This window comes from Taeniopygia guttata, chromosome 30 (genome assembly GCF_048771995.1).
Source record: "Taeniopygia guttata chromosome 30, bTaeGut7.mat, whole genome shotgun sequence".
Classification (NCBI taxonomy): domain Eukaryota; kingdom Metazoa; phylum Chordata; class Aves; order Passeriformes; family Estrildidae; genus Taeniopygia; species Taeniopygia guttata.
Genome location: NC_133055.1, coordinates 115,300 through 140,852, shown reverse-complemented (window position 1 = coordinate 140,852; position 25,553 = coordinate 115,300). Strand labels below are relative to the sequence as shown.

At 67.8% G+C, this 25,553-nt stretch overlaps 5 protein-coding genes and 1 long non-coding RNA gene across 13 annotated transcripts; 2 read left to right on the top strand and 4 right to left on the bottom strand.

The window, feature by feature from the left end:
- The first annotated feature begins 690 nt into the window (after window positions 1-690).
- On the top strand, window positions 691-3,095 carry BRME1 (break repair meiotic recombinase recruitment factor 1). The gene is made up of 5 exons (XM_030260108.4): window positions 691-745; window positions 852-2,449; window positions 2,613-2,671; window positions 2,770-2,841; window positions 2,917-3,095. The coding sequence occupies exons 1-5, from the start codon at window positions 715-717 to the stop codon at window positions 3,020-3,022; spliced, it is 1,866 nt and encodes a 621-aa protein (XP_030115968.4). The 5' UTR covers window positions 691-714; the 3' UTR covers window positions 3,023-3,095.
- On the bottom strand, window positions 3,028-7,137 carry NANOS3 (nanos C2HC-type zinc finger 3). 3 transcript variants are annotated; one of them, XM_072920070.1, is made up of 3 exons: window positions 5,796-7,137; window positions 4,099-5,702; window positions 3,028-3,586 (listed from the first exon to the last, which is right to left on the bottom strand). In XM_072920070.1, the coding sequence occupies exon 2, from the start codon at window positions 5,644-5,646 to the stop codon at window positions 4,135-4,137; it is 1,512 nt and encodes a 503-aa protein (XP_072776171.1). In that variant the 5' UTR covers window positions 5,647-5,702; window positions 5,796-7,137; the 3' UTR covers window positions 3,028-3,586; window positions 4,099-4,134. The 3 variants fall into 3 exon arrangements, with proteins under 3 accessions (XP_072776171.1, XP_030116072.4, XP_072776172.1); XM_030260212.4 differs by having other exon boundaries at window positions 5,807-7,137; XM_072920071.1 differs by having other exon boundaries at window positions 4,099-5,699; window positions 5,807-7,137.
- Window positions 7,138-9,321: 2,184 nt separating this feature from the next.
- Window positions 9,322-13,848, top strand: LOC140681012 (uncharacterized). The gene is made up of 2 exons (XR_012052302.1): window positions 9,322-10,260; window positions 12,730-13,848. It is a non-coding gene; the product is annotated as an uncharacterized lncRNA (long non-coding RNA).
- Window positions 13,849-14,977: 1,129 nt separating this feature from the next.
- On the bottom strand, window positions 14,978-15,659 carry C30H19orf53 (chromosome 30 C19orf53 homolog). Its single transcript, NM_001245586.2, is given in 3 exon segments — window positions 14,978-15,203; window positions 15,283-15,338; window positions 15,538-15,659. Coding segments are annotated over 3 exon segments (288 nt in total). The 5' UTR covers window positions 15,635-15,659; the 3' UTR covers window positions 14,978-15,068.
- Window positions 15,031-18,975, bottom strand: MRI1 (methylthioribose-1-phosphate isomerase 1). Of its 2 annotated transcripts, none has more exons than XM_041711800.2 (8): window positions 18,808-18,975; window positions 18,088-18,329; window positions 17,387-17,559; window positions 16,897-17,073; window positions 16,569-16,793; window positions 16,254-16,465; window positions 15,283-15,338; window positions 15,031-15,203 (listed from the first exon to the last, which is right to left on the bottom strand). In XM_041711800.2, exons 1-6 carry the CDS (start codon window positions 18,937-18,939, stop codon window positions 16,335-16,337), a joined length of 1,080 nt encoding a protein of 359 aa, XP_041567734.2. In that variant the 5' UTR covers window positions 18,940-18,975; the 3' UTR covers window positions 15,031-15,203; window positions 15,283-15,338; window positions 16,254-16,334. The 2 variants fall into 2 exon arrangements, with proteins under 2 accessions (XP_041567734.2, XP_041567733.2); XM_041711799.2 differs by having other exon boundaries at window positions 16,322-16,465.
- Window positions 18,976-19,079: 104 nt separating this feature from the next.
- On the bottom strand, window positions 19,080-23,640 carry YJU2B (YJU2 splicing factor homolog B). 5 transcript variants are annotated; one of them, XM_041711798.2, is made up of 10 exons: window positions 23,511-23,640; window positions 23,277-23,378; window positions 22,971-23,024; window positions 22,432-22,514; window positions 22,289-22,344; window positions 21,880-21,940; window positions 21,660-21,802; window positions 21,047-21,219; window positions 19,955-20,093; window positions 19,080-19,875 (listed from the first exon to the last, which is right to left on the bottom strand). In XM_041711798.2, the coding sequence occupies exons 2-10, from the start codon at window positions 23,277-23,279 to the stop codon at window positions 19,223-19,225; spliced, it is 1,365 nt and encodes a 454-aa protein (XP_041567732.1). In that variant the 5' UTR covers window positions 23,280-23,378; window positions 23,511-23,640; the 3' UTR covers window positions 19,080-19,222. The 5 variants fall into 5 exon arrangements, with proteins under 5 accessions (XP_041567732.1, XP_041567730.1, XP_041567731.1 ...); XM_041711796.2 differs by having other exon boundaries at window positions 23,277-23,383; window positions 23,511-23,636; XM_041711797.2 differs by having other exon boundaries at window positions 23,277-23,414; window positions 23,511-23,627.
- Window positions 23,641-25,553: the final 1,913 nt, after the last annotated feature.

Here is a 25,553-nt window from a genome sequence, read left to right as displayed (position 1 = left end):
CCCGAGGTGGAAAATGGGGAAAAACCGGCGAAAACTCCGCGGTTTTCACCCCAGGCCCTGAGGGTTGGGGGCTCTTTGTTGCGGTTGTGCCTTTAGGGGAGCTGGGGGTGTTGTTTGGGCTGACGGGGGTCGAGGGCTGTGAGGGGGAAACGCTGCTGAGGCCTGAGGGGAGCTGAGGTGATTTGGGGCTGTGAAATGCGGATGAAAAATCAAACCCTACAACTCTAATAAAGATTTGTAGGGAATGGAATGTTTATTCACAGCGCTGTGGGCGCATGTGGGAACTCATCGCCCTTTAATGGACATGCGCACCTCTGAGAACTCCCGATCCTTTTTTATTACCTTGACTCATTTCTGTATGCATAGAATTTTACAATAGGTTAATGCATATTCATTATGCTGATTTTACGTTATATTTACAGCTAGTTATACTTGTACTCAGTTTCTGTTAGAAAGTACAGAAAGAACTCCTGGGTCACTCTGCCCTCTCTGGTTTAAGGTCCGAGGAGTTTTTCTTATTTCTTATCTTTTCAGTGTGGAAATTTGCACTCTTTCTCTTTAGCTGGGGTAGTTTTTCTTGGGCTGCAGTTACCAGACTAAACAGCACATTTAGCAAGCTCAAAGCAGCACATTTCGCCTAAACCCAAATAGATTTCTACTCTGTTAAATTTCCACTCTGTCTCAGTGCTCCTTGTCCCTCCCAGCAGCGCCAGGATGGGGAAGCGCAGGAGCCGCCCGCTGCCAGGTAAAAGGAAAACAACACCCAAATTTCCCAGTCTGGGGCTTCCAGCTGGGATCTCCCCACATCCAAACTGAGATTTCCTTTTTTCCCCCCTGGACACACACCACAGGTGACAGGAAGTTCCACACTCCCAAACCCAAGCGGATCCTTCAGGAAGCACCAGGAGATCCTGCTGGGATGGAGCCCGAGCTCCCAGCAGAGGGAAAAACTCCCCAAATTGGGGGTTTTAATGTGATTTTTCAGGAGGGGAGAGGCGAGGAGATTGGAGGTGGCAGAGCACCAAAATGGGGCATTTCTGGTGGGGTGGAAGAGAATCATTTGGAAGTACCCCAGCTGGGAATTTTGGAAGTGGATGGGATAGGAGAGGATCAGCTGGAGTCACCAAAACCAGGAATTTTGGATGGGGCAGGAGAGAATTGTCGAGAATCGCCAAAACCGGCAATTCTGGAGGTGGATGCAGCAGGAGAGGAGCAGTTGGAGTCTCTGAAAGTGGGGATTTTGGATAGAACAGGAAAAGAGAAGCTGGAATCACCAAAACCAGGAATGTTGGAGGTGGATGGGGCAGGAGAGGAGCAGCTGGAGTCACCAAAACCAGGAATTTTGGATGGGGCAGGAGAGACTTGTCGAGAATCGCCAAAACCGGCAGTTTTGGAGGTGGATGGGGCAGGAGAGGAACCCCCAGAGTCAGTGAAATGTGTAATTTTGGACGGAATGGGACAGAACCATCTGGAATCATCTCAGCAGGGAATCTTGGAGGGGGGTGGAGCAGGAAAGGAGAAGTTGGAATCACCAAAACCAGGAATGTTGGAGGTGGATGGGGCAGGAGAGGAGCAGCTGGAGTCACTGGAAGTGGGAATTTTGGATGGAATGGGAGAGGAGCAGCTGGAATCACCAAAACCAGGAATTCCAGAGGTGGATGGGGCAGCAGAGGAGCAGTTGGAGTCACTGGAAGTGAGAATTTTGGATGGAATGGGAGAGGAGCAGCTGGAATCACCAAAACCAGAAATTCCAGATGGGGCAGGAGAGGGGCAGTTGGAGTCACTGGAAGTGGGAATTTTGGATGGAACGGGAGAGAAGCAGCTGGAATCACCAAAACCAGGAATTCCAGAGGCAGATGGGGCAGCAGAGGAGCAGCTGAAATCACCAAAATCAGGAATTCCAGAGATGGATGGGGCAGGAGAGGAGCAGCTGGAGTCACTGGAAGTGGGAATTTTGGATGGAATGGGAGAGGAGCAGCTGGAATCACCAAAACCAGGAATTCCAGAGGCGGATGGGGCAGCAGAGGAGCAGCTGGAATCACCAAAACCAGGAATTCCAGAGGCGGATGGGGCAGCAGAGGAGCATCCAGAGCCAAACTGTGAAATTCCCAGACTGGGAGTTTTGGATGGAATGGGAGAGAAGGAACGGGAGCCAGCAGCAGGAGGGGACTCCGGAGTGCCCAAGGAACGCTCAGAGGTGACGGACACAGCGGGAGAGCGGCCAGAAGGTGCCCTGGAGGAGGGAAGTGGCGCTGGGATTGCCCTGGGAATGGACTCGGGGGCCCCAGACGGTCCCAGAGGTCCCCAGAGCGGAGCGGGGGACGCAGAGAGCAGGAGTTCCCAGAGTGGGAATTCCGGGATGTTCACACCAGGGTCAGGTCCTGCAGGAACCAGCAGCGAGCCCCAGGAGCAGCAGGAAGGGACCAGCCCAGAGCTCCCAGCGGAGAAGGTACAACTGGGGTGAGCCCAAACTGGGACCCAGGGACCCCTCCCCACCCAAACTGGGACCCAGGGACCCCTCCCCACCCCAAACTGGGACCCAGGGACCCCTCCCCACCCCAAACTGGGACCCTCCCGTCCCCTCAGCCTTCCCAGCTCCTCTTTCCCTGCAGCCACGGGACACCACAGGCCGGATCCGCACCGGATCCACAGGGAGCAGCCCGTGGGAAAGGTGGGTGGATCCAGACCCTCCTGCAGGAATCAAATCCTGATTTTTGACTAAAATTCCCTGCCCGGGGAGCGGAAAACTGATTCTCCTTCCCCCGGCAGCGCCAAAGCCGCGGAGCCGGCGGATGCCAGCGACGTCGTCCGCGGGCTGATCCGGGAACTCTCAGACCTCAAGTAAGTCCCAAACCCACCCGTATTTCCTTGGGGGGGGGTCCGGCACCCCCTGAGCGGTGCCCACGTCCCCCACAGCCGCCTGGCCATGGGAGCCCGCCGAGGGCTGGAGCTGCTGAGGAGGCCGAAGCCACGGCGCGGCCGGAGGGCAGCGCCCAGCGGGAGCCGCTGGAAAGAGGGGTAGGGACGTCAGGAACAATAATAATAATAATTTATTGATGGAAACGATGGGAATAAACAAACCTTCGTCTGGAGAATGGTTCCAGCACTTGCTACCCACTGTGGTGGGTGAACAAATCCCACCAAACCCACCCAAATCCCACCAAACCCACCCAAAACGCTGGGAACGGCTGTGGTGGTGGGATAAAGGCTCTGACACTTGGAGCACCTGCCCCTTCCCAGTCCCCTCCTGGCCTGGGATTAACCAAAACTCCAAAATTCAACCCAAAACTCCTGGGGCCAGCTCCAGCACCTGGAGCTCCCCCTTCCTGGAGCTGGGATTAACCAAAACTCAACGATCCAACTCAAAATGTCTGGTAACACATCGAGCACTGACCCCTTTTGGGATTAACCAGAACTCAGAACTCAGAACTCAAACGTAACCCAAAACTCAGAACTGGCCCCCTGGCAGCACCCAAACCTGGCCGGAGCGACCCTTCGGGGTGGCACGGCGTCGGGAGGCGGCGCAGACTGGGGAGACTGGTCCCAGTCCAGCTCCAGGCCGTGGTCTCATCCTCTGAGGAAGTCCCTGGAAAAAAAGCCAGGAGAAAGAGGCAGGAGCACCAGGAAGCAGCACACGCAGCCCGTGTTAGTGCCGAATTGCCGATGGGATTCCTGCAGGAATCCCATCCTGGGTGAATCCAAGTCTCCTTCCTTCGTGTCACTTCTTTCCCAGTGCCTCCTCCTTCCTTCAGCTCTGGCTCCTTGGATTTCCCTCATGGAAATCCTGCTCCTGCCTAAATCTGGGCTTGGCTCTGAACACCCTCAGTGCCTGCATGGGCACAGGGAATCTTCCATCCTTTGGCTGCTTCCCCGTGCCACCTGTCTCCTGGTGCCCCCTCCTTGGCAGCCCTGACGGGATTCCTCGCGGGGAATCTGGCTAAGCCCAGCTTTGGATGCAGCACAGCCACCAAACCCCAAACCTGCGCGGGGACGTGGTGACATCCTCCATCCCTGCCGTGCCCCCTTCCCTCCCCCACGAGACTCCTCACAGGGCTCCAGCCCTGCACAAGCCCAGGACGTGCCACATCCCCCCGGTACCTGCACGGTGACAGGGGATCCTCCGTCGTCCCTTGGCTACATCCTGCCGTTCCTCTGCCTCCTCCCGGCGGGCAGCGGGTGGGAGTAGACGGACACGTATCCGCGGCGCGTGCGCGGGCAGAAGCGGCGCGTGTGGGCCTGGTCCTGCGTGGCCCCGCACTGCGGGCAGACGTAGCTGCGCAGCACCGGGCACTGCAGGCGGCCGCGGGCGTCGCGCAGGCTGTGGCTCTGGTACACGCCCGGCGCCTCGCCGTTGTGCTGGCAGAACGAGCACAGGGCTGGCTTGGGGCGTGCAGCCGGCCCCGTACGGGGAGCTGGGTTGGTGCGCGGAGCTGGCCCCACAGCTGGAGACGGCCCCACAGCTGGAGCTGGCCCCACAGCTGGAGACGGCCCCACAGCTGGAGCTGGCCCCACAGCTGGAGCCGGCCCCACAGCTGGAGCTGGCCCCACAGCTGGAGCCGGCCCCACAGCTGGAGCTGGCCCCACAGCTGGAGCTGACCCCACAGCTGGAGACGGCCCCACAGCTGGAGCTGGCCCCACAGCTGGAGATGGCCCCACAGCTGGAGCTGGCCCCACAGCTGGAGACGGCCCCACAGCTGGAGCTGGCCCCACAGCTGGAGCCGGCCCAGCACATGGAGCTGGCCCCACATGTGGACCTGGCCCCACAGCTGGAGCTGGCCCCACAGCTGGAGCTGGCCCCACAGCTGGAGCCGGCCCAGCACATGGAGCTGGCCCCACATGTGGACCTGGCCCCACAGCTGGAGCTGGCCCCACAGCTGGAGCTGGCCCAGCACACGGAGCTGGCCTGGCACACGGAGCTGGCCCCACATGTGGAGCTGTCCCCACAGCTGGAGCTGGCCCAGCGCACGAGGACACAGCTCCCAGTGGCACCACGCTGTCCCCACGGCCCGCGGGGTCATGGAGGCGCACGGCCACCAGCGCCGCCAGCCCGAGGTAGTCGCGCCACATGTCAAACTGTCCCGTGGCTTCCATGCGCGGCAGCGCAGCGTGGGGCGGGACACCACGGGCTCCTCGTGCCTCCCGTGCTGCTGGCGCGGCGCGGACCGGTGCCACCTCTCGTGCCACCTCTCGTGCCACCAGCGGTCCCCGCACGGTGCGTGGCAGGATGCGGCTCCCCCTTCCAGAAGCTTCTGGCGTCCCTGGTTCTGGTGTGGCACGCGGCTGGTGGTGTGGAGCTGGACACCGTAGCGCTCGCTCCCGGTGCTCCCGGTGCTCCCGGTGCTGCTCCCGGTGCTCCCGGTGCTCCCGGTGCTCCCGGTGCTCCCGGTGCTGCTCCCAGTGCTCCCGGTGCTCCCGGTGCTCCCGGTGCTCCCGGTGCCCCCGGTGCTGCTCCCGGTGTCCCCGTTTCGGGCCTACTCGCCTCGCGTGGTCAGTTCCGTCGCGTCCGGCGGTGTCTGCGCGTCCGGGCGGGCGGGGCACCGCGGCCGTGACCTTTTGGGATCCGGGGTTAATCACCGCAATTTCGGTAATCGCCGCGATGAACGCTCCCAGCCCCGGGGCATCCCAGGAATCCCGGAGCAGCGGCATTTTAGGGGAAGATCGGGAGGTTTTGGGGTTCTTCAGGGAATCGCTGGTTGCTCCTGCTGCGGGGGGGAAATGTGTGGGTTTGGGAAATTTCTGCCTGGAGGATCACCCCGGGATCATCGGGATGAATATCGAATATTTGGTGGGTTTACCCCAAACTCACTGACAGCCCGGGAGGGTCTGGGATCGATTGATCGGTGCCGGGAGGGTCTGGGATCGATCGATCGGTGCCCTGGCGGGACAGGGGATCCCACACCGGGAGGACTCGGGATCCAGCCTCATTCCCCGCCCTGCAGGACCCGGCGTGTCCTCCTCCATCCCGCCCTGGGCTTTGGGATCGGCTCTGATCCCGTCCTCCGGCGGGATCAGGGATCTGTTCTGTGGGGATCCCGGGGGGATCCCTGAGCTCCCGGGGGTGTCCCCGGGGTGGGTGGGATGTCCCCAGGTGTTCCCGGGGGTGTCCCCAGGGTGGGATGTCCCCAGGTGTCCCCAGGGTGTGTGGGATGTCCCCAGGTGTCCCCAGGTGTGGGTGGGATGTCCCCAGCGTGGGTGGGATGTCCCCAGGTGTCCTCAGGTGTCCCCAGGGTGTGTGGGATGTCCCGAGGTGTCCCCGGGGGTGTCCCCAGGTGTGGGTGGGATGTCCCCAGGGTGGGTGGGATGTCCCCAGGTGTCCCCAGGTGTCCCCAGGTGTGTCCCCAGGGTGGGTGGGATGTCGCCAGGTGTCCCCGCCCACTGCCCGCACGCCCCTCCCCTCGGCGCTGATTGGCTGCAGCCCCTCCCTCGGCCGACCCCGCCCCTTTAAGCCCCGCCCCTCTCCCTTAAAGGGGCCGCAGCCCCCGTTAACCCCTGCGAGCCCGGCCGGGGGGATCGTGGTCGGGATCTGCAGAGCGGGACCCCCGTGTTCCCTCCGGCGGACCCCAACCAGCGCACAGCCGCCCCCCGGCACTGGGGAGCAGGGGCTGGGTGTCCGGCACCATGTGAGCGGGGAAACTGAGGCACGGGAGGCGAGGCGGGGGAGGCTGAGCCGGCAGAGCCGCTCGCCGCTTCATCCCGGGGCCACCCCGGCGCCGCTGCCGTGGCGGTCCCGTTGCCGCGCCGTCCTGCCGGTCCCCGGGGGTCCCTGTGCCCGGTGGTCCCGACGGCTCCTCCCGGGGGTCCTGGCGGCTCCTCCCGGTGGTCCCGGTGCCCCCAGCGGCGCCGCCGCCCCGGCCCGGCCCCGCCCGGTGACTCACCGGCCGCTACAAGTCGGGGCTTGGCGCCGGGAGAGGGAGGGGGGGCACGCGGGGGGAGGGGGGTGTCCCCCCAAACACCGGGAGGGGCCCCAGAGGTTTGGGGGGGGGGTCTGGGGGGTGCCGGGGGGGCATTGCTGTGAAAGCGCCTTTGTCCGGACCCGCCGATCCCACCCCGGGGTGACTCACGGCCGCGTGGTTCGGCCCTGACTCACCCCCCACGCACCCCCCCGTACCCCCGGCACCGGGGGGCCCCGGGGGGCACCGGGGCCTCCTCCCCCCCGCGGGATCGGGGTCCCCCGGGACCCCCCCGGACCCCCCCGGGGACATCTGAGGCGGGGCACGCACAAAAATTCGGGGCGGCTTCGGGGTGACGGCGGATTTGGGGGACACCCAGGGGTGCAGGGGGGCCCGTGGGTGCCCATCACCCCTCCCTGCCATGGGAGGGGCCGGGCACCCTCCTCCCCACCCCCCCGGGGAACCCCCCCGGGACCCTCCGCCCCTCGGGGGACACCCCCGGGACCCTCCCCCTCTCGGGGAACCCCCCCGGGACCCTCCCCCTCTGGGGGAACCCCCCCGGGACCCTCCCCCTCTCGGGGACACCCCCGGGACCCTCCCCCGGGCCAGCCCCGGGCCCCGCGGGGCCGCCTCCGGAGACCCCGCCCGGCGGTGCCGGTCCCGGGACTGCCGGTGAGTCACGGCCGTGACTCAGCCCCGCCAAAACAGCGTCTCCAGGCAACGGCGGGACCGCCGCGGGAACACACCGGGACCCCCCGACCCACACTGGGACCCCCGATCCACAGCAGGGACCCCCGACCCATATTGAGACCCCCTGACCCATATTGGGACCCCCGACCCATACTGAGACCCCCTGACCCATATTGGGACATCACGGCCCACACTGTGCCCCCCCACCCCGGCCCACATCAGGACCCACCGACCCATATATGGACCCCTGACCCACATCGGGACCCACCCACCGACCCACAGCTGTGCCCCCCACCCACCCCCAGCCCCCAGCCCCACTCGCGAGCAGAGGCACGGAGCTCCCCAGGGTCCTTGGATGGGGGACAGGAGCTGGAGGTGGTGGGGGGCGCTGGGGGGGTCTGTGGGGTCCTGGGGGGCTGGGGGGATCTGGGGGGATCCGGGGGGTCTGGGGGAGGGGTCTGGGGGTATCCTGGGGGGCTGGGGGGATCTGGGGGGATCCAACACCCACGGGCCGTGTTTGTCTGTGTCTGTGCTGTGCCAGTGTCACCCGTGTCACTGATGTACCAATGCTGTGCCCTGTTCCACGCCAGTGTCACCCGTGTCACTGCCGTGCCGTGCCGTGCCGTGCAGCCCCACAGCAGTGACACCCGTGCCCGTGCCGTGCCGTGCAACCCCACGGCAGTGACACCCGTGCCCGTGCCGTGCCGTGCCGTGCCGTGCCCGCCCCGCTCCCGCTCCTCCCGGCCGGGCTGACTCAGGCGGGAGGAATGTGCCGGCGGCGCGTGGGCGCTGGTCCGGCTGCTGCCATTGCCTAGAAAGGGCATCGCCGAGCCCTGGGCCACGGGGAGCCCACGGGGAGCCCACGGGGAGCCCCAGCGAGCCCACGGGGCCACCACGGCCACCCCGGCACCCAGCGGGACTCCCGGCCGGGCAGCACGGCCGCCGTGCCCACCTGTGCCAAACACACCTGGCACGGCCGCCACGGGCCGTGGGGCTCGCAGGGACCTGAGGTGGCCACCGCGTCCCTGCTGTGGGGCTGTGGGCGTGAACACGCGTGTGCACAGGTGTGCACAGGTGTGCACAGCCGCGTGCGGGCACACGCGTGTGCTGCATGCTGGCACTGCCACGTGCGAGGGCCAGAATTCCGTGTCCCGTGTCCCCCGTGTCCCATGTGTCCCGTGTCCCTCGTGTCCCGTGTCCCCCATGTCCCCCGTGTCCCACATGTCCCCCATGTCCCCTGTGTCCCGTGTCCCGTGTCCCCCATGTCCCGTGTCCCCCATGTCCCATGTCCCCTGTGTCCCATGTCCCCCGTGTCCCGTGTCCCTCGTGTCCCATGTCCCGTGTCCCGTGTCCCGTGTCCCGTGCCACGTCCCCTATGTCCCGTTCCCCGTTCCGTGCCCGTCCCTGGCGGGGCTGGGGGCCCTCGGGGGGCCCTCGGGGGGCCCTCGGGAGGTTGGGGGGGGGTCCCGTGTTTAAAATTAGCAGCTGGCGAAGGTGGGGGAGGAGCTGCTCTGTCCCAGATGTGCAACCGCTGCCAGATGTGGGACGGCACCAGAAGGGCCTGGGGGGCACTGGGGGGCACGGGGGGTGCCCGTTCTGCCGCACTGCGGGAGGGTGTGGGGCAGTCTGTGGGGCGGGGGGCTCGGGTGGGCTGTGGGGCAGGGCTGGGGGCGTGCCCGCCGTGGGGCAGGGCCGCGGGGTGTGGGGCAGGACTGGCGCTGCGGCAGCGGTGACGCGTTGTGGTTTCGCTACTTCCGATATAAAATTCTGTTTAATGTCTGTGTGTGCAGCATCGCCATGGTGACCCCCAGCACCCCCCCGGCCCGGCCCCGCGGCGCCCCACGGCCACGGGGCACCGGGCACGGCTGTGGGGCACACGGGCCCCGTGCCATGGGGCACACGGCCCCTGTGCCATGGGGCACACAGTGCCTGTGCCATGGGGCACCGAACCCCCTTTCTGTGGGGCACTGATCGCCCTCGCCATGGGCCATGTGGGGCACTGGTCCCCCTCCCCATGGGGCACAAAGCCCCCTCGCTGTGGGGCATGAAGCCCTGTCCCCATGGGGCACTGATCTCCCTCCCCATGGGGCACATTTCTCTCCCCATGGGGCACTGATCCCCTCCCCATGGGGCACGAATCCCCTCGCTATGGGGCACACATCCCCTCCCCATGGGGCACATTTCCCCTCCCCATGGGGCACATATCCCCTCCCCATGGGGCACATATCCCCTCCCCATGGGGCACATATCCCCTCCCCATGGGGCACTGATCCCCCTCCCTATGGGGCACGAAGCCCCCGGCCATGGGGCACATTTCCCCCCGCCGTGGGGCACGTGTCTCCCGCCGCCGCCCCTCTTTGCCCGCCGGTGCCGCCGCCGCCGCGGGGCCGTGCGGGGATCCGGTGTGTGTGCGGGGGGGTGCGGGCTCGGGGCGGTCCCGGGGCGGTCCCGGGGCGGGCGGAGGCGATCCCGGTCCCTCCCCCCCCCCTCCCCTCCCTTCCCCGCCGCCGCCGCGGCCTCGTCGCTCCCGGGGCGGAGCGAAACGTTTAAAAGCGTTTCCCTTCTTGGAGTAAAAGTCAGAGACTTGGGGAGCCCCCGGGAGCCCCCGGAGCCCCCCTCCCCCGGGCCGGCCCCCCCGGAGCCCCCCGGAGCCCCCCGGGACCCCCGGCCGCCGCTGCCGGTGAGTAACGGCCCCGCGGGACGCTGGAAGGTTCCGGGGCGGCGGGAGCGGGGCCGCGGCCGTGGCCTCGTGCCCGGCCGGGATGGCGGGAAGGGCCGCGGGGTCCCGCCGGTGCCGCCGCTCCGCTCCGCGCTGCCCGGGGCGGCGGCGGCCCCGCCGCGGCCATCGACGGCCCGAGGGGCGGGCAGGGGGGTGCGGGGGTCCCGGGGGGGCTCCGGGCCCGGCGGCGGGGCGGGGACCGGGCGGGCACCGGGGGGGACCGGGGGGGCGGCGGCGCCGGGCGGTGATTCATCCTTTCCCCCCGGCGCCGACGGGCGCGGACGGGGCGGCCCCTTCCCGCCCCCGCCCCCGCTTGGCCCGAGCGACGCCGGAGCCGCCCCGGCCTGGGAACCCCAAAATCCCGGACACCCCCACCCCCCCCCCGCACCACCGACCCGCCATGGGAACCCCCAGACCCGCAGAGCCCTCCCCCACCCCCCATGAACCCCAAATCTCAGCCCCCCCCCCCCACCCGGCACCCCAAAGCCGCTCCGCTCCGGGATGTCCGAGTCCCACCTGTGACATCCCCAAATTCCAGACCCCCCCCCCGGTCTGGGACCCCCAAAACCCCACAGACCCCCCCCCACCCCCCTCCGGGCCTGGAACCCCCCAAACCCACCCGGTGTCGCCTCTCCCCTCCGCTGTTGGACCCCCCCAGTCCTGCGGACCCACCGGAGCCCCCCGACCCGTCGCGCCCCAGCCCTGGGACCCCCCAAACCCACGGCAGCCCCCCCGGCCTCATCCCTTCGGCCTTGGGACCCCCAACACGCAGAGCCCCCCGCCCCCACCGTGCACCCCTCAGCCCCCCAAGCCACATCGGGCCCCCAACCCGCCCACCCACATCAGCCCCCCAACCCACGGCCCCCCAAAACCCTCCGCCCCCCACCCCAGCCCCGTTCCCGCATTCCGCAGGCGTCGGGCGGCGCCGCTGCCTTTTCCCACTCCCGTTTTGGGGACGAAGGTGGGAATTTTGGCACCGGGCTCCCCCGCCCCCCCCGCCGGGGCCGCCCCCGCCCGGGGCCGCGGGAGCCGGTCGGGGCGGCCGGGCCGGCACCGCCCTGGCGCCGGGGGGGGCACCGGGAGGGGCCCCCAAAACCAGGGGGGGCCCCCCAAAAAACCGGGGGAGACACTCCAGAACCCGGGGGGGGGGGGCCGCAAATCCGAGCCCCCCACCCCCCAAACGGAGGTCACCCCCCGCCCCACACTTGGGGGGCAGCGGGCCGTGCCCACGGTGCCAGCGGGGCTGGCGGCACCGGGGCCGTGTCTGTCACAGCTGCCGTGACCCCCGGGCGGGGACCCTTGGCCTGGGCACCCCCGGGCCCCCCGCGACCCCCGAGCCCTCCCGGAGCCCTCCCGGAGCCCTCCCGGCCTCGTGTCGGTGCCGCCGCCTCCGGTACCGGGGACGGCTGAGCCCCGCTGGCACCGGGCGGGGGCCGCCACTGTCGCGACTGTCGCGACTCCCCCGGGACCGGGGCGCCCCTCAAACCCTCCCCGAGTCCCCCCGGGGCCCCGGGCCCCGTGTCGGTGCCGCCGCCGCTGTTTACCCCCATTTTTTGGGCCGGTTCCACCCGATTCCCTTTGAAGTCGCCCCGTTGTCGTGACGACGCTGATGTCACGACCGGGCGGGGCCTCGTGGGTCCCACATGGCGCCTGCAGAGCCCCGCGGACACCGGGGACACCGGCGCGGCCACCGGCCCCGGAGCCGCCGTGGCCACCGGGAACGGGCCGGGGCCAGCGCGGGGGTCCCGACACGGGGCACGGCGACACCGGTGGCACCGCGGGTCCCGGTTCTGGGGACAGCCGGGGGGTCCTGGAGAGCCCACCCCGCCCTGGGGACAGCGAGGGGACACTGGGGACGTGGCACGGCCGGGGACGCGTTTCACAGCCCGGACCGGTGACGGTGCTGGGAGTGGGGACAGCCACCGGCGCCGTGTCCCCAACCCTGTCCCGGCACCAATGTCCCCAACCCTGTCCCAGCTCCGTGTCCCAGTCCTGTCCCAGTGCCACCGTCCATCCTTTGTCCCCACAGTGTCCCCATCCCATGTCCACACGGACTCCCCTACCCTGGGACCCCCTGTATCCCCCCAAAACACCTGCAACCTTCCCTGGATCCCCCCAAAACAACCGGGAGCTCCCCAAAAACACCTGGAGACCCCCCTGGATCCCCCCAAAACACCTGGAACGCCCCCTGGATTCCCCCAAAACCACCGGGAGCCCCCCAAAAACACCTGGAGACCCCCCTGGATCCCCCCAAAATGCCTGGATACCCCCCTGGATCCCCCCAAAATGCCTGAATACCCCCCAAAACACCTGGAGCTCCCCAAAAACACCTGGAATACCACCCTGGACTCCCCAGAACCCACCTGGAGACCCCCCAGGGGTGCTCCTGCAGGGTGACCCCCTCCCACCGACCTCTCCCCACTCCCACAGGTGGCACCGGGCTCCAGCCTCGACACTGAGACGGCGCCGTGGGAGCACCGGGACCGGCACCGGGGTGTCCGACCCCCCCACCGGGGTGTCCGACCCCCCCACCGGGGTGTCCGACCCCCCCACCGGGGTGTCCGACCCCCCACCCCCGCCGCTGCCGCCCGCCGGGGTTCCTGGCGATGGGATTTTTTACCGTTTTTGCCCAAAATCACATTGCCAGGGATTTCCAACGGGCCCCAGCCCCCACCACCGCGCCAGGGGAGGAGGTTCAGGGGGTCCTGGAGACTGTGGGGGGGTGGGGGTGGTTTTGGGGTGCTGGGGGGTGTTTTGGGGGCTGGGGGGGCAGGGCTTAGCCCACCTGTGAACAGAGTCCAGCCGCGCCGTGTTCACAGTGGCTAAGTTCCGCCTCCCGCCCCCCTCGCCCGCACCGAGGGGCTCCCCCAAACTTTGGGGCTTTCCCGATCCTTAGAAAATACCCGAATCCCCCCAGAACCCCCCTACGGCATGCTGGACCCCCACGGGGACCCCGGGACCGCCCCCCCAGCCCCTGGGGCACCCCCAGGACCCCCGGACACCCCCGGGCGCCGCCCCCGGTGCCCGCTGAGCTGATTTGCAGTTGCTTTGGATAAACTGGCTCAGTTCAGCAGGAACAGGGGTCGGGCCCCCGCACCCCGAGACCCCCGCGGGGGTCCCCAATTCCCGCTGAGCCCTCCAACAACCCCCCCCCACCTCCGCTCCCGCGTGTCCCTCACTCCCCCCGAGCTCACCGGGACCCTAAAAGCCCCGAGGGAGTACCCAGAAATTGGGGGTGGGATGGGGGGAACCACGGCGGGGGGAGTCGTGGGGGTTTTTGGGGTGCGGGGGGGGCTGTGGGATTTTTGGGGGGGCTGTGGGGGGGGGTGTTGGGATTTTTGTGGGGGCTGTGGGGCGTTCCCCGTTCCCAGCCGTTCTCCCCCCGGTCCCGGGCGAGCCCCGGCGGCTCCGGGTGAGTCACGGGAGGGCTCGGGGGGGTCCGGGGGGGCCCCGCCCCACGCGGGGCCCCGGGGGGAGGCTCCGGCCGCCAGCCCCTCCCCCACCCTTCCCTGTTTGTTTCCCAAAATAAACGCGGCGGCGCCGATTCCAGGGAATTTCCCTGACGTCATTGGGGCGGGGCTCGCTCCGGCCACGCCCCTCCGGTCACACCCATGGAGAGGGGCGGGGCCCCGCGCGCTCATGTCCCGCCCAAAGGGGGCGTGGCGCATTTCAGCGTTGACCACGCCCCCGCCGCGCTCCCATTGGCTGCCGTGGCTCCTTCGGCTGTCAATCAGCGCGGGACGGGGCAGGCTGCCAGTCAAACTAGAGCTGACCAATCAGCGTGGGGAGGGGCGGGGCTTCATGTTCCATTCATAAATTGTGGCGGGGCGGGAAACGGGGAAGGGCCGAGACCCCCCCCAAAGCCCCGGGAACGCACCGGGACCCCCCGAGATCCCCCCCCAAAGCCCCGGGAGCGCACCGAGAGCCCCCGAGATCCCCCCCAAAGCCCCGGGAACGCACCGAGACCCCCCGAGATCCCCCCCAAAGCCCCGGGAAAGCACCGAGACCCCCCGAGATCCCCCCCAAAGCCCCGGGAACGCACCGAGATCCCCCCCAAAGCCCCGGGAACGCATCGGGACCCTCCGAGAACGCCCTAAAAGACACCGAGACCCCCCCCGGGACCCCCGAGAAAGCACCGAGATCCCTCTGAGAGTACCCCCAGACCCACCGGGACCCCCGAGAAAGCACCGGGACCCCTCTGAGAGCGCCCCTAGACCCACCGGGAACCCTCTGAGAACACCCCCAGACCCACCGGGACCTCTGAGAACACCCCCAGACCCACCGGGACCCCTGAGATCCCCCCGAGAAAGCACCGGGCCCCCTCTGAGAGCGCCCCATGACCCATCGAGACCCCCGAGAAAGCACCGGGACCCCCGAGACCTTCCCCAGGAGTCTCTCAAGGCCCCACAGAATCCCCGGGACCCCCTGAAGACACCGGGCCCCCCCCAATGCTTCCCCTTGGGGGACAGCGCGACCTCCTCGGGCACCCAGAGACCCTCGAGACCCGCGGGGACCCTTTACCCACCCCCAGAGACACGGACGCCGTCCCCCAAAAGCCTTTCCGGGGGTACCAGGACCCCCCACAACCTTGGGGCTTCCCCGATGTCCCCCCCCTCCCTGCAGTAGCCCCCCAAAAGCCCCCTGCGACCCCCACAAACCAGACAGCGGCTCCGCGGTGTGAGAAGCACAGAAATAACGTTTATTAAAGCGCAGCGCGGCTGCCCCGGAGCCGCTCGGGGGGCTCGGGGGGCGCTCCCGGCCCGGGGGGCTCAGCCGCGGCCCTTCTTGGCCCCGTCCTTGGCGGGGCCGGGGGCCCTGACCAGGCTCAGCTTCTTGGGGAGCGCGCCCTGCGCTCGCTGCACCGCCTCCCGCTCGATCCGCAGGCGGATCCCGACCTCCAGCCGCTGCCGGGGAACCGGGGGCGGTCAGGGGGCCGCAGGAGAGACCCCCGGGCCGCCCCCGAGCTGCCCCCGCCCCGCTCACCTTCTTCAGCCGCTGCTGCTGCACCACGCGGAGCTTCTTCGGGGCGATGCTGCGGCCTGCGGGGAGCGGGGCGGGTGAGACCGCGGCCTGGCAGCGCCCGGTTCCACCGGGAGGGCACCGAACACCCCCGGGACTTCCACGGGACCCCCCCCCCCCGAACCGGAGCTTCCCTTGCACCCCCCGTTCCTGAGCCCGCCTCGGAGAGCCCCCCGGGCCCGCCGGAGCCCCGTTCCCCGGCCCTGGGAGCCACCGCACCTCCCTTCCGCGGGCCTCGAGCGCCCCGGGCCGCCGCCGCCGCCGCCTTGGCCGCCTTGGGCCGCTTGGCCGCTGCCTTGGGCCGGCCCTGCGCCATGGCGGCAACGGGGACCGCCCGGAAACGGCGGGAGCCTCGCCCCGGTGTGTCCCGGCAGCCTTTGCGGCGGCAGCGCACCGGTATATCCCGGCAGCCTTTGCGGCACAATGCCCCGGTAAATCCCGGCAGCCTTTGCGGCACGAATGCCCCGGTATATCCCGGCAGCCTTTGCGGCACGAATGCCCCGGTGTATCCCGGCAGCCTTTGCGGCAAATGCCCCGGTATATCCCGGCAGCCTTTGCGGCAAATGCCCCGGTGTATCCCGGGATCCAGAAGTCTTTGCGGCCACAGCGAGGCCCCAAAAACCCCGCGGGGAAGAACGGGGATACGAAGCCCCCGCCCGTTTTCCTCTTGGTGCCCTCCGGTGCTCCTCCAGTGTCCCCCAAAGTCCCCCAACCCCCAGAATCTCCCGGGGACGCCCGACGGTGCCTCGGTGTATCCCGACACCCTCTGCGGCAGCAAAGGCTGCCGGGATATACCGAGGCGGTACTGCCGCAAAGGCTGCCGGGATTTACCGGGACTTTATTGCTGCAAAGGCTGCCGGGATTTACCGGGACTTTATTGCCGCAAAGGCTCCCGGGACACACCGGGGCACAGCGCGGAGCACGCCGGTATTTACCGGGCCATGGCGCGGAGCACACCGGGACACACCGGGGCACGGCTGCCCCGACGGCGGCCGGGACGCACCGGGCCGGAGCCGTCAGCGCTCCCCGCGCTCCGCCAGCTGCCCGCACACGTCGGAGGCGGCGAAGAGCCCCCGCTCGGTGATGACACCCCCCGTGATGAGCTCGTGCGGCGTCACGTCGAAGGCCGGGTTCCACACGTCGACCCCTGCGGAATTCGGGGAGGGGGAGAAGGGGTACACGGGGTCAGGTCCATCACGGAGCCCCAACCCCGACACACCGGCCCCGAGGGACCCGCGCGTGGCACCCACCGGGCTCCGCCAGGAGCACGCCCCCGAGCTGGGTGAGCTCCGTGCCCGGCCGCTCCTCGATGGGGATCAGGTCTCCCGAGGCCAGCGAGGGGTCGCAGGTGCTGCTCGGGGCGGCCACGTAGAAGGGGATCCGCAGGTGCCGCGCGGCCACCGCCAGCTGGAACGTGCCGATCTTGTTGGCCACGTCACCGTTGGCCGCCACGCGGTCGGCGCCCACCACCACGGCTGGGGACAGAGGAGGGGCGGGGCTGTCCTGTGTCACCTGTCCCCATCACAGCCGCTCCGTGTGCCCCGTGTCACCGTCCCCACCCGGTGTTCCCGGCCTCACCGTGCACCCCGTGCAGCCTCATGGCGGCGGCGGCGGCGCTGTCGGCGATGAGGGTGACGGGGACGCCGTCGTGGCGCAGCTCCAGCGCCGACAGCCGCGAGCCCTGGTTGTAGGGCCGGGTCTCGGTGCACAGCACCCGGGACAGGGCCCCGCGCTCGTGCAGGGCCCGCACCACGCCTGCGGACACGGGGACACCTCAGGGACCCGCCACAGCGAGACCCCGAAAGCCCCGGGGGGAAAATGGGGGCAGGGAGCCCCCCCCGAACCCCTCGGTGCCCCCCGGTGCTCCTCCAGTGTCCCCCAAAGTCCCCCAGAATCTCCCGGGACCCTCCCACGGTGCTCCCCAGTGCCCCCCCAGTGCCTACCAATGCCCCCCAGTTCCCCCAGTGCCCCCCCAGTGCCCACCAGTGCCCCCCCAGTGCCCTCCCAGTTCCCCCAGTGCCCTCCCAGTTCCCCCAGTGCCCCCCTTTGACCCCCCGGTGCCCCGTACCCAGCGCGGTGCCGTAGCCTGCCGTGGCCAGGGTCCCGGTGTTGCAGTGGGTCAGGAGGGTGACGGGGCCCCCCCCGGGGAGCCCCCCCAGGATGGCGTCGGCCCCGTGGGCCCCGATGCTCCGGTTGTCCCTACGGTCCTTCTCCAGCAGCCCCTCGATGTACTCGATGATGCTGGGCAGGAGGAGACGGGGTGGCACCCCAGATCCTGATCCCAAATCCTGACCCACCCTAAACCCACCCCAAATCCTGACCCCCAAACCACCCTAAACCCACCCCAAATCCTGATCCCAAATCCTGACCCCAAACCCACCCTAAATCCACCCCAAATCTTGACCCCAAACCCACCCTAAATCCACCCCAAATCCTCACCCCAAACCCACCTTAAACCCATCCCAAATCCTGACCCCAAACCCACCCCAATCTCACCCCAAATCCTGACCCCAAACGCACCTTAAACCCCCCCCAAATCCTGACCCCAAACCCCCCCCAAATCCTGACCCCAATCCCACCCCAAAGCGACCCCAGGACCCCAAACCCCCCCAGGACCCCAAATCCCCCCCAGGATCCCCAAACTGCCCCCAGGAACCCCCCGAGACCCCAAATTCCCCCCAGACCCCCAAACTGCCCCCAGGAACCCCCCGAGCCCCCTCCCAGCGCCGTTCCCCACTCCCGGAGCGCCCCGGCCCCGCAGCCCCTCACCTCTCCCGCAGCTCCTGTGGGGTGACCCCGGGGGTCTCGGCCCTGCGGCGGACCCAGCCCCGCAGCCGCTCGGCCTCCCGGCCCAGGTTGGCGGCCGTGGGGCGCGCGCTGAGCAGGAACCCCAATTTCTGCCCCACAAACTCCTCCAGCGCCCCCAAATCCTCCTGGGGTCCCGCGCCCCCCGCCAGCTCCACCGCCAGGCTGAGGCAGCCCAGGAGGGCGATGGCCGGAGCCCCCCGCACCTGGGGGGGCACAGCGACCCTGAGACCCCCGGGAGGGGCTGGGGGGACCCCAAAACCCTGGGGGGTCCCCAAAACCCTGGGGAGGGGCACAGGGCAGCCCTGAGACGCCCCTGAGAGGATTTGGGAGGGGGGCTCGTGTCAGGATTGGGGTGGGGGGCTCAGGGGGTATTTGGGGGGTTCAGGGGGGCTCAGGGGGTATTTAGGGGGTTCAGGACCGGAGGGGGGGCCTCTCAGGGGTATTTGGGGGGCTCGGGGGGGCTCAGGGGTATTTGGGGGGTTCAGGGGGTATTTGGGGGACTCAGGACCGGAGGGGGGGGCGCTCAGGGGTATTTGGGGGTTCAGGGGGGCTCAGGGGTATGGGGGGGGATATCGGGGGGGCTCAGGGGTATCGGGGGGGCTCAGGGGTATCGGGGGGGCTCAGGGGTATTTGGGGGATATCGCGGGGGGCTCAGGGGTATCGGGGGGGGTCTCCCCTCACCTCCATGTCGCGGATGGCCGCCCAGGCCCGCTGCACGCCCCCCACCCGCTCGTAGCGGAGCTGCCCCGGTAACAGCCGCTGGTTCAGAACCTCCAGAGACCCGCGGCGGTACCGCAGCGACTCGAGCGCCATCGCGACAGAACCGCGCGACAGAACCGCGCGACAGGCCCCGCCCACCCGGGGCACGCCCCCTGCCACGCCCACCCAAACCCCGCCCACCCCAGCCCCGCCCCGGCGGGAGCGACGCGCGGACACCGCGGGGACCCAGCGGCGCTTTTTAATTCTTTTTAATTTTGGGGGTGCAAATTACAGTGGGGGGGGTCTCGGGTGGGAGGGGGGGGTAAAAGGTGCTCGGGACCCCCCCCAGGATCAGCCCCCCCCGGTTTTGGGGGGTCCCGACCCCCCCAAACCCCGCTCAGGGGCTCTCGGAACCGGAGTCCGAATAGTCGGCGACCAGGGACGGGGCGGGGGCGGCGGCACCGGGGGTGTCCCGGGGGGCGGCACCGGGCGGGTCCCGGGGGGCGGCACCGGGGGGGTCCCGGGGCGCGGCACCGGGGGGGTCCCGGGCGGCAGCACCGGGGGTGTCCCGGGGAGCCCCCCCAGCCTGGGGAGCGGCACCGGGCGGGTCCCAGGCAGCGGTACCGGGGGGGTCCCGGGGGGCGGCACCGGGCGGATCCCGGTGAGCGGCACCGGGGGGGTCCCGGGGGATGGTACCGGGCGGGTCCCGGTGAGCGGCACCGGGGGTGTCCCGGAGGGCGGCGGCACCGGGGGTGTCCCGGGGAGCCCCCTCAGACTGGGGGGCGGCAGCGGGCTGGTCCTGGGGGGCAGCACCGGGCGGCTCCGCTCCGCTTTCGGGGGTCTCCCGCGGTACCAGCTGCGCCCCCTCCTCCGCCGCCTTCCTCCGCACGATGCCGAGCCCGGCGGGGGTCGGGGGCGGCCCCAGGGGTGCCCTCGGTGGCCGTGGCGACCCCAGCCCCAATTTCTGGAGCGCCCCCCCGGCCGTTCGGGGACCGAACCAGGAGCGCTGGGAGATCTCGGAGCGCTTCAGCCGCTGCTTCTCCTCGTAGGCTGCGGGGGGACAGAACCGGGAGGGGTCAGGGGGGCTCGGGGACCCCCAAAACCCGTCCCGGGACCCCTCCCCACGCACAATCGGGGGCGCGGAGGGTGAGCAGGGCGGCGAGGCGCCGATCCTCCTCTTCCTCGCGGAGCAGAGGGATGCTGAGTCCGGCCTTCGCCTGCAGCGCCGCCGCCTCCTCTTCCTCCTCCTTCAGCGTCTTCTTCTCCTCCTGGGGGGCGAAATGGGGCTGGGGGCGAGGGGCCGAGACCCCCGGGGGGAGCCCGAGACTCCCGGCAGGGCGGGAAGCGCTCGCTGGGCTTTTTTTGGGCTTTTTTGGGGTCTTCTGGAGTGCCCAAGGGGGATTGCAGGAGCGTTTTTAGGGGATTTTAGGGTAGTTTTTTTAGAGTATTTAGGGGAGGTTTTTAGGGGATTTAGGGATTTTTTTGGGGGGATTTCTCGGGGGGTTAGGGGATTTAGGAGGTGATTTATGCAGTTTAGGGGGCTTTTATGGGAGGTTTTAAGGGGTATTTTAGGCAATTTCGAAGAGGGGTTTTAGGGGATTTTGGGGGGATTTTTAGGGGATTTATGGGCTGTTTTAAGCAATTAAAGGGGGGATTTAGGGGAGGTTTTAGAGGGATTTCAGGGCGAGGGTTAGGAGGATTTAGGGGCTGTTTTAGGGGATTTCAGGAAAGGGGTTTTAGTGGTGTTTTTTAGGGGATTTCAGGGGGGGATTTTTAGGGGATTTCAGGGGCTGTTTTAGGTGATTTAAGGGGGGATTTCAGGAAAGGTTTTTAGGGGATTTAGGGGCTGTTTTAGGGCGATTCCAGGGGGGATTTTTAGGGGATTCAGGGGCTGTTTTAGGCAATTTAAGGAGTGATTTTGGGAAGGGTTTTTAGGGGATTCAGGGGCTGTTTTAGAGGGATTTCAGGGGGGATTTTGGGGCTGTTTTAGGCGATTTAAGGGGGGATTTCGGGAAGGGTTTTTAGGGGATTTTGGGGCTGTTTTAGGTGATTTAAGGGAGGATTTCGGGAAGGGTTTTTAGGGAATTTAGGGGCTGTTTTAGGGGGATTCCGGGAGGATTTTTAGGGGGTTTAGGGGCTGTTTTAGGGGATTCCAGGGGGGATTTTTAGGGGGTTCAGGGGCTGTTTCAGGGGACTCTGGGGCCCCGCAGCCCCCACTGACCCGGAAGCGCCGGCGCAGGCGGCTGTTGAGGCCGAAGTCGTCCTTCCAGGCGTCCTGCGCCTGCTGCAGCCGCGCCAGCGTGGGGGCGGCGCGCTCCAGCACCCCCCGGTCCGACACGCCGTGCTCCAGGCGGAACATCGCGTCCACCGCCAGGCGCTCCCGCTGCTCCGGGGCTGCGGCGGGACACCGGGGAGACTGGGGGGACTGGGGGGACTGGGGGGACTGGGGGGAATGGGAGGACTGGGGAGACTGGGGGGGACTGGGGGGACTGGGGGGCACTGGGGGGGAATGGGGGGACTGGGAGGGACTGGGGGGAATGGGGGGAATGGGAGGGATGGGGGGGACTGGGGGGAACTGGGAGGGACTGGGACATACTGGGAGGGACTGGGATCACCGTGACCGTGACCCTGACCCTGGTGGGGGTCCCTGGGCCATACTGGGCCATACTGGGACTCACTGGTGGGCAGCACCTGGCCGCTGTCCCCTTGTCCTCATACCAGGAATGGGACACTGGGAGCCACTGGGACATACTGGGAGGGACTGGGATCACCGTGACCGTGACCCTGGCCCTGGTGGGGGTCCCTGGGCCCTACTGGGCCATACTGGGACTCACTGGTGGGCAGCACCTGGCCGCTGTCCTCGGGCTCCCAGCGCTCCTCCTTGCGCCGGGCGCCGCTGACGATGACATAGTCGCAGTTCCCAGGATCCGTCTGCAGCTCGATGTAGTTGACGCACAGGTGACACTTCATCCTGAACCTGGGGGGGCCAACGGCTCAGGGGGGTCCCCAAAACGTCCCCAGGTCCCCATAGGCGAGGGAGGCGCCGGGACTCACCTGTACACGGGCGTGGTGTAGTAGCTCCCCACCTTCTTCTTCTCAGCATTGTACCTGACGCCTGTGGGGGCGTGGGGAGGTAAAACCGTCCCCACCACAGATTTGGGGATCCCAAAAAAAAATTCAAAATCACCCCAAAACCAACCCAAACCCACTGAGAGATTGATGGGATGGAAAATCCCAAAACAGGAACCCAAAAACCCTGAAACTACTCTAAAACCAACCCCAAATCCATTGGCAAACCAATAGGATGGAAAATCCCAAAACTGGATCCCAAAAAAAAACCCAAAATCACCCCAAAACCAATCCCAAATACACAGAGACATCAATGGGAACGAAAATGCCAAAACTGGACCCCCAAAACCCCTTTGGGACCCCCCAAGAAGGGTTTGGGGGGGGTGGGACTCACCCATCCCGATGTGGTTCTGGCAGCCGTCACACCAGATGTTGAAGGGCATCTCGAACCTGGGGGGGTTTGGGGGGTCAGGGGGGCTTGGGGGGCACAAAGGGACATTTCTGGGGTGTCCCCAGGACATTTTGGGGGGTCCTCACCTGATGACAAGGATGCCCTGGGAGAGCTTGCGGGCGCGCTCGCGCAGGGGGTGGCTGTGGTGGTATTTGTTGAGGGAACCATGCTGGGGGGCAGGGGGAGAAACGGGGGGTCAGGGATGGGGGTGGGACCCCAAAATGCACACACACACAGCTGGCACCCCAAAAATCCCGGAGCTTCATTTCCAGCCCCCCCAAAAATCCCGGAGCTTCATTTCCAGCCCCCCCAAAAATCCCGGAGCTTCATTTCCAGCCCCCCCAAAAATCCCACAACTCCATTTCTGGCCCCTCAAAATCCACACACACACACCCAGCACCCCCAAAATCCAGTTCTGGCCCCCCAAAATACAAACACACACACACACGCACAAAGCCCCCCTAAAATTCACAAAATCCAGTTCTGCCTCCCCCCAAAATCCACACAGAGGCTCGTGGCCCCCCCAGAATTCCATTTTCAGCCCCCCAAAGCCCCTCAAACACACCCAAACCCCCCTGAAGCCCCCCGAAAGCTTCCCAGAAGCTCCCCAAGCCCCCCAGCCCACCTTGGCAGGGTCGAAGTCGGGCGGGTAGTACTTGTTGGTGCCTTTGCGCTCGCCCTGGGGAGAGACATTGGAGGGTGACCTTGGGGACCCCTCTGTGACCTCATTGTGACCCCTCTGTGACCTCATTGTGACCCCTCTGTGACCCCACAGTGACCTTGGAGTAGCCCTGCTATGACCCCTCTGTGACCCCTCATTGTGACCCCACAGTGTGACCTCAGTGTGACCCTCATGTGACCCCACAGTGTGACCCCTCTGTGACCCCTCTATGACCCGGTGTGACCTCCCGGTGGCTCCGCCCCCACTCACCATGGCCGAGGGTCTCTGGAGGTCACTGAGGAGCCCCCGGGCGCAACTGGGAGGAGTGAACGGTCACTGGTCTGTACTGGGATGGGGTCAGCGGTCACTGGTCTGTACTGGGATGGGGGCAGCGGTCACTGGTCTGTACTGGGAGAGGTCCCCGCGCAGTTTGGAGTCTCCGGGCTGTCTCCGGGCTGTCACCGCGCTGGTACCGAGCTGTACAGGGCTGTTACCGGTCCTTACCGAGCTGTTACCGGTCCTTACGGGGCTCTCCCGGGGACCCCCCGGCCCCACCGACCTGTTCCGGCTGCGCTCCTCAGGCTCCGCCCCTTCCGCCCATCACCGCGAGCTGATTGGCCCAGACACGGCGAGGGGGCGGAGCCCTTCCCGGCGGCCCCGCCCCTCCGGAGGCGTTCGCGACCCCTGGCGGCGCCGCAGCGCGGTGACTTACGGCAGCCCATAGCAACGGGAGCTCCATAGCAACGGGGGTCCGCAGCGACGTGTTTCCATAGCAACGGGGCACATTGCGGCGTGGACTCCATGGCAACGGGGTCCCTAGCAACGGGGACCATGGCAACGGGGACCGTAGTAACGGGGTCCATAGCAACGGGGTCCATGGCAACGCCATTCAGAGCGTCCGTCTCCATAGCAACGGGCCCCAAACCGACGGGGGGCTCATGGCAACGGGGTCCATAGCAACGGGATTCCATAGCAACGGGGTCCATAGCAACGGGATTCCATAGCAACCGACTGCTGCCCTAACCCGCACCCCCCCCCCCACCCCACGGCTCCACATCATCATCCCTGTCCCCATGGGGGTGGCAGTGTCCCCATCCCTGTCCCCATGGGGGTGGCAGTGTCCCCATCCCTGTCCCCATCCCTGTCCCCATCCCTGTCCCCGTGTCCCCATGGGGGTGGCAGTGTCCCCATCCTTGTCCCCATCCCTGTCCCCATGGGGGTGGCAGTGTCCCCATCCCTGTCCCCATCCCTGTCTCCATCCCTGTCCCCATCATTGTCCCTATCCCTGTCCCCATCCCTGTCCCCCTCATCCTCTGTCCCCAAAGACTGGCAGACCCCCGTATCCTCTTCCATGTCCCCTCCGTGTCCCCGTGTCCAGGCTGTGCCCGTGTGCCCAGGTGTCCTGCAGGGTGGCAGCCGGATGTGGCCGTGGGGACACGGCGGTGGCACTGGGGACACGGCGGTGGCACTGGGGATACGGCGGTGGCGTTGGGGATACGGCGGTGGCACTGGTGACAGCGCAGTGGCTCATTAGCGCGTCCCCGCGAGGAGGCGGTGGCCACCTGCAGGGGCTGATCAGAGGCCACCCTGGTGGCCACCGTGGTGGCACCTGCCAGGGCTGCGGGGATGGTGGCAGGGGTGGGGACACCGGGTGATGGGGACAGGGGTGGGGACACTGCCACCCCTGTGGGGACACGGGGACAGGGATGGAGAGACAGGGTGATGGGGACAGTGCGACCCCCATGGGGACAGGGATGGGGACACTGCCACCCCCATGGGGACAGGGATGGGGACAGTGCCACCCCCATGGGGACAGGGACGGGGACAGTGCCACCCCCATGGGGACAGGGATGGGGACACTGCCACCCCCGTGGGGACACGGGGACAGGGATGGAGAGACAGGGTGATGGGGACAGTGCGACCCCCATGGGGACAGGGATGGGGACACTGCCACCCCCATGGGGACAAGGATGGGGACACTGCCACCCCCATGGGGACACCAGCACCGCCCGGCTGGGAGAAAGGGCTGAGCCCGGAATTTGGGGACCCGGAGGTGCGTGGGGACACCTGTGACAGCCGGGGTGACACGGGCTGTGCCCAGGTGTGTGCCATGCCCAGGTGCGGTGCCATTGCCCGTTTCCATGTCCCCAGATGGGGACAGCCCCTATTTGGGGTCCCCCCGGTCCCGGGGGGGGGCCCTGGCGGAGCTCCGTGTCCCCCCCGCCCCCGCACCCCCCGGCCGCGTGTCTCGGGGTCCCGGTGGCCCCGGGGGTGGCACCGGCCGCGCCACGTGCGGCGGCTGCGGGGACAAAAGCGACGCTGGGGACAAAAGGCCGTGACGTCAGCGGGGGCTGGGGGGCACCGCTGACCCAGTTCGGCCTTTTTTGGGGGGTCAGGGGGTGGGGGGGGAGGGACACAGCGGGGAGGGGGGGAGGGGACAGGGCCACTGTCCCCAATGGGCGGGGGGGGTGGCAGCGGGGTGACGGCGGTGGGGAAACTGAGGCAGCGGTGGGGTAATTAAAGAGCGGTAAGTAATTAAGGGGTCGT

Coding starts and splice junctions, on each gene's coding strand:
- BRME1 (XM_030260108.4), top strand. CDS start 715: ATGGGGAAGCGCAGGAGCCGCCCGCTGCCAG. Junction 746..851: donor CAGGAGCCGCCCGCTGCCAG/GTAAAAGGAAAA, acceptor CACACACCACAG/GTGACAGGAAGTTCCACACT. Junction 2,842..2,916: donor CGGGAACTCTCAGACCTCAA/GTAAGTCCCAAA, acceptor CGTCCCCCACAG/CCGCCTGGCCATGGGAGCCC.
- MRI1 (XM_041711800.2), bottom strand. CDS start 18,939: ATGGCGCTCGAGTCGCTGCGGTACCGCCGCGGGTCTCTGGAGGTTCTG. Junction 18,330..18,807: donor CGGCCATCCGCGACATGGAG/GTGAGGGGAGAC, acceptor GTGCCCCCCCAG/GTGCGGGGGGCTCCGGCCAT. Junction 16,466..16,568: donor CGTGCTCCTGGCGGAGCCCG/GTGGGTGCCACG, acceptor CGAATTCCGCAG/GGGTCGACGTGTGGAACCCG.
- NANOS3 (XM_072920070.1), bottom strand. CDS start 5,646: ATGCCGCTGCTCCGGGATTCCTGGGATGCCCCGGGGCTGGGAGCGTTC.
- YJU2B (XM_041711798.2), bottom strand. Junction 22,345..22,431: donor CAGGGCATCCTTGTCATCAG/GTGAGGACCCCC, acceptor AAACCCCCCCAG/GTTCGAGATGCCCTTCAACA. Junction 21,220..21,659: donor CGGCCAGGTGCTGCCCACCA/GTGAGTCCCAGT, acceptor GTCCCGCCGCAG/CCCCGGAGCAGCGGGAGCGC.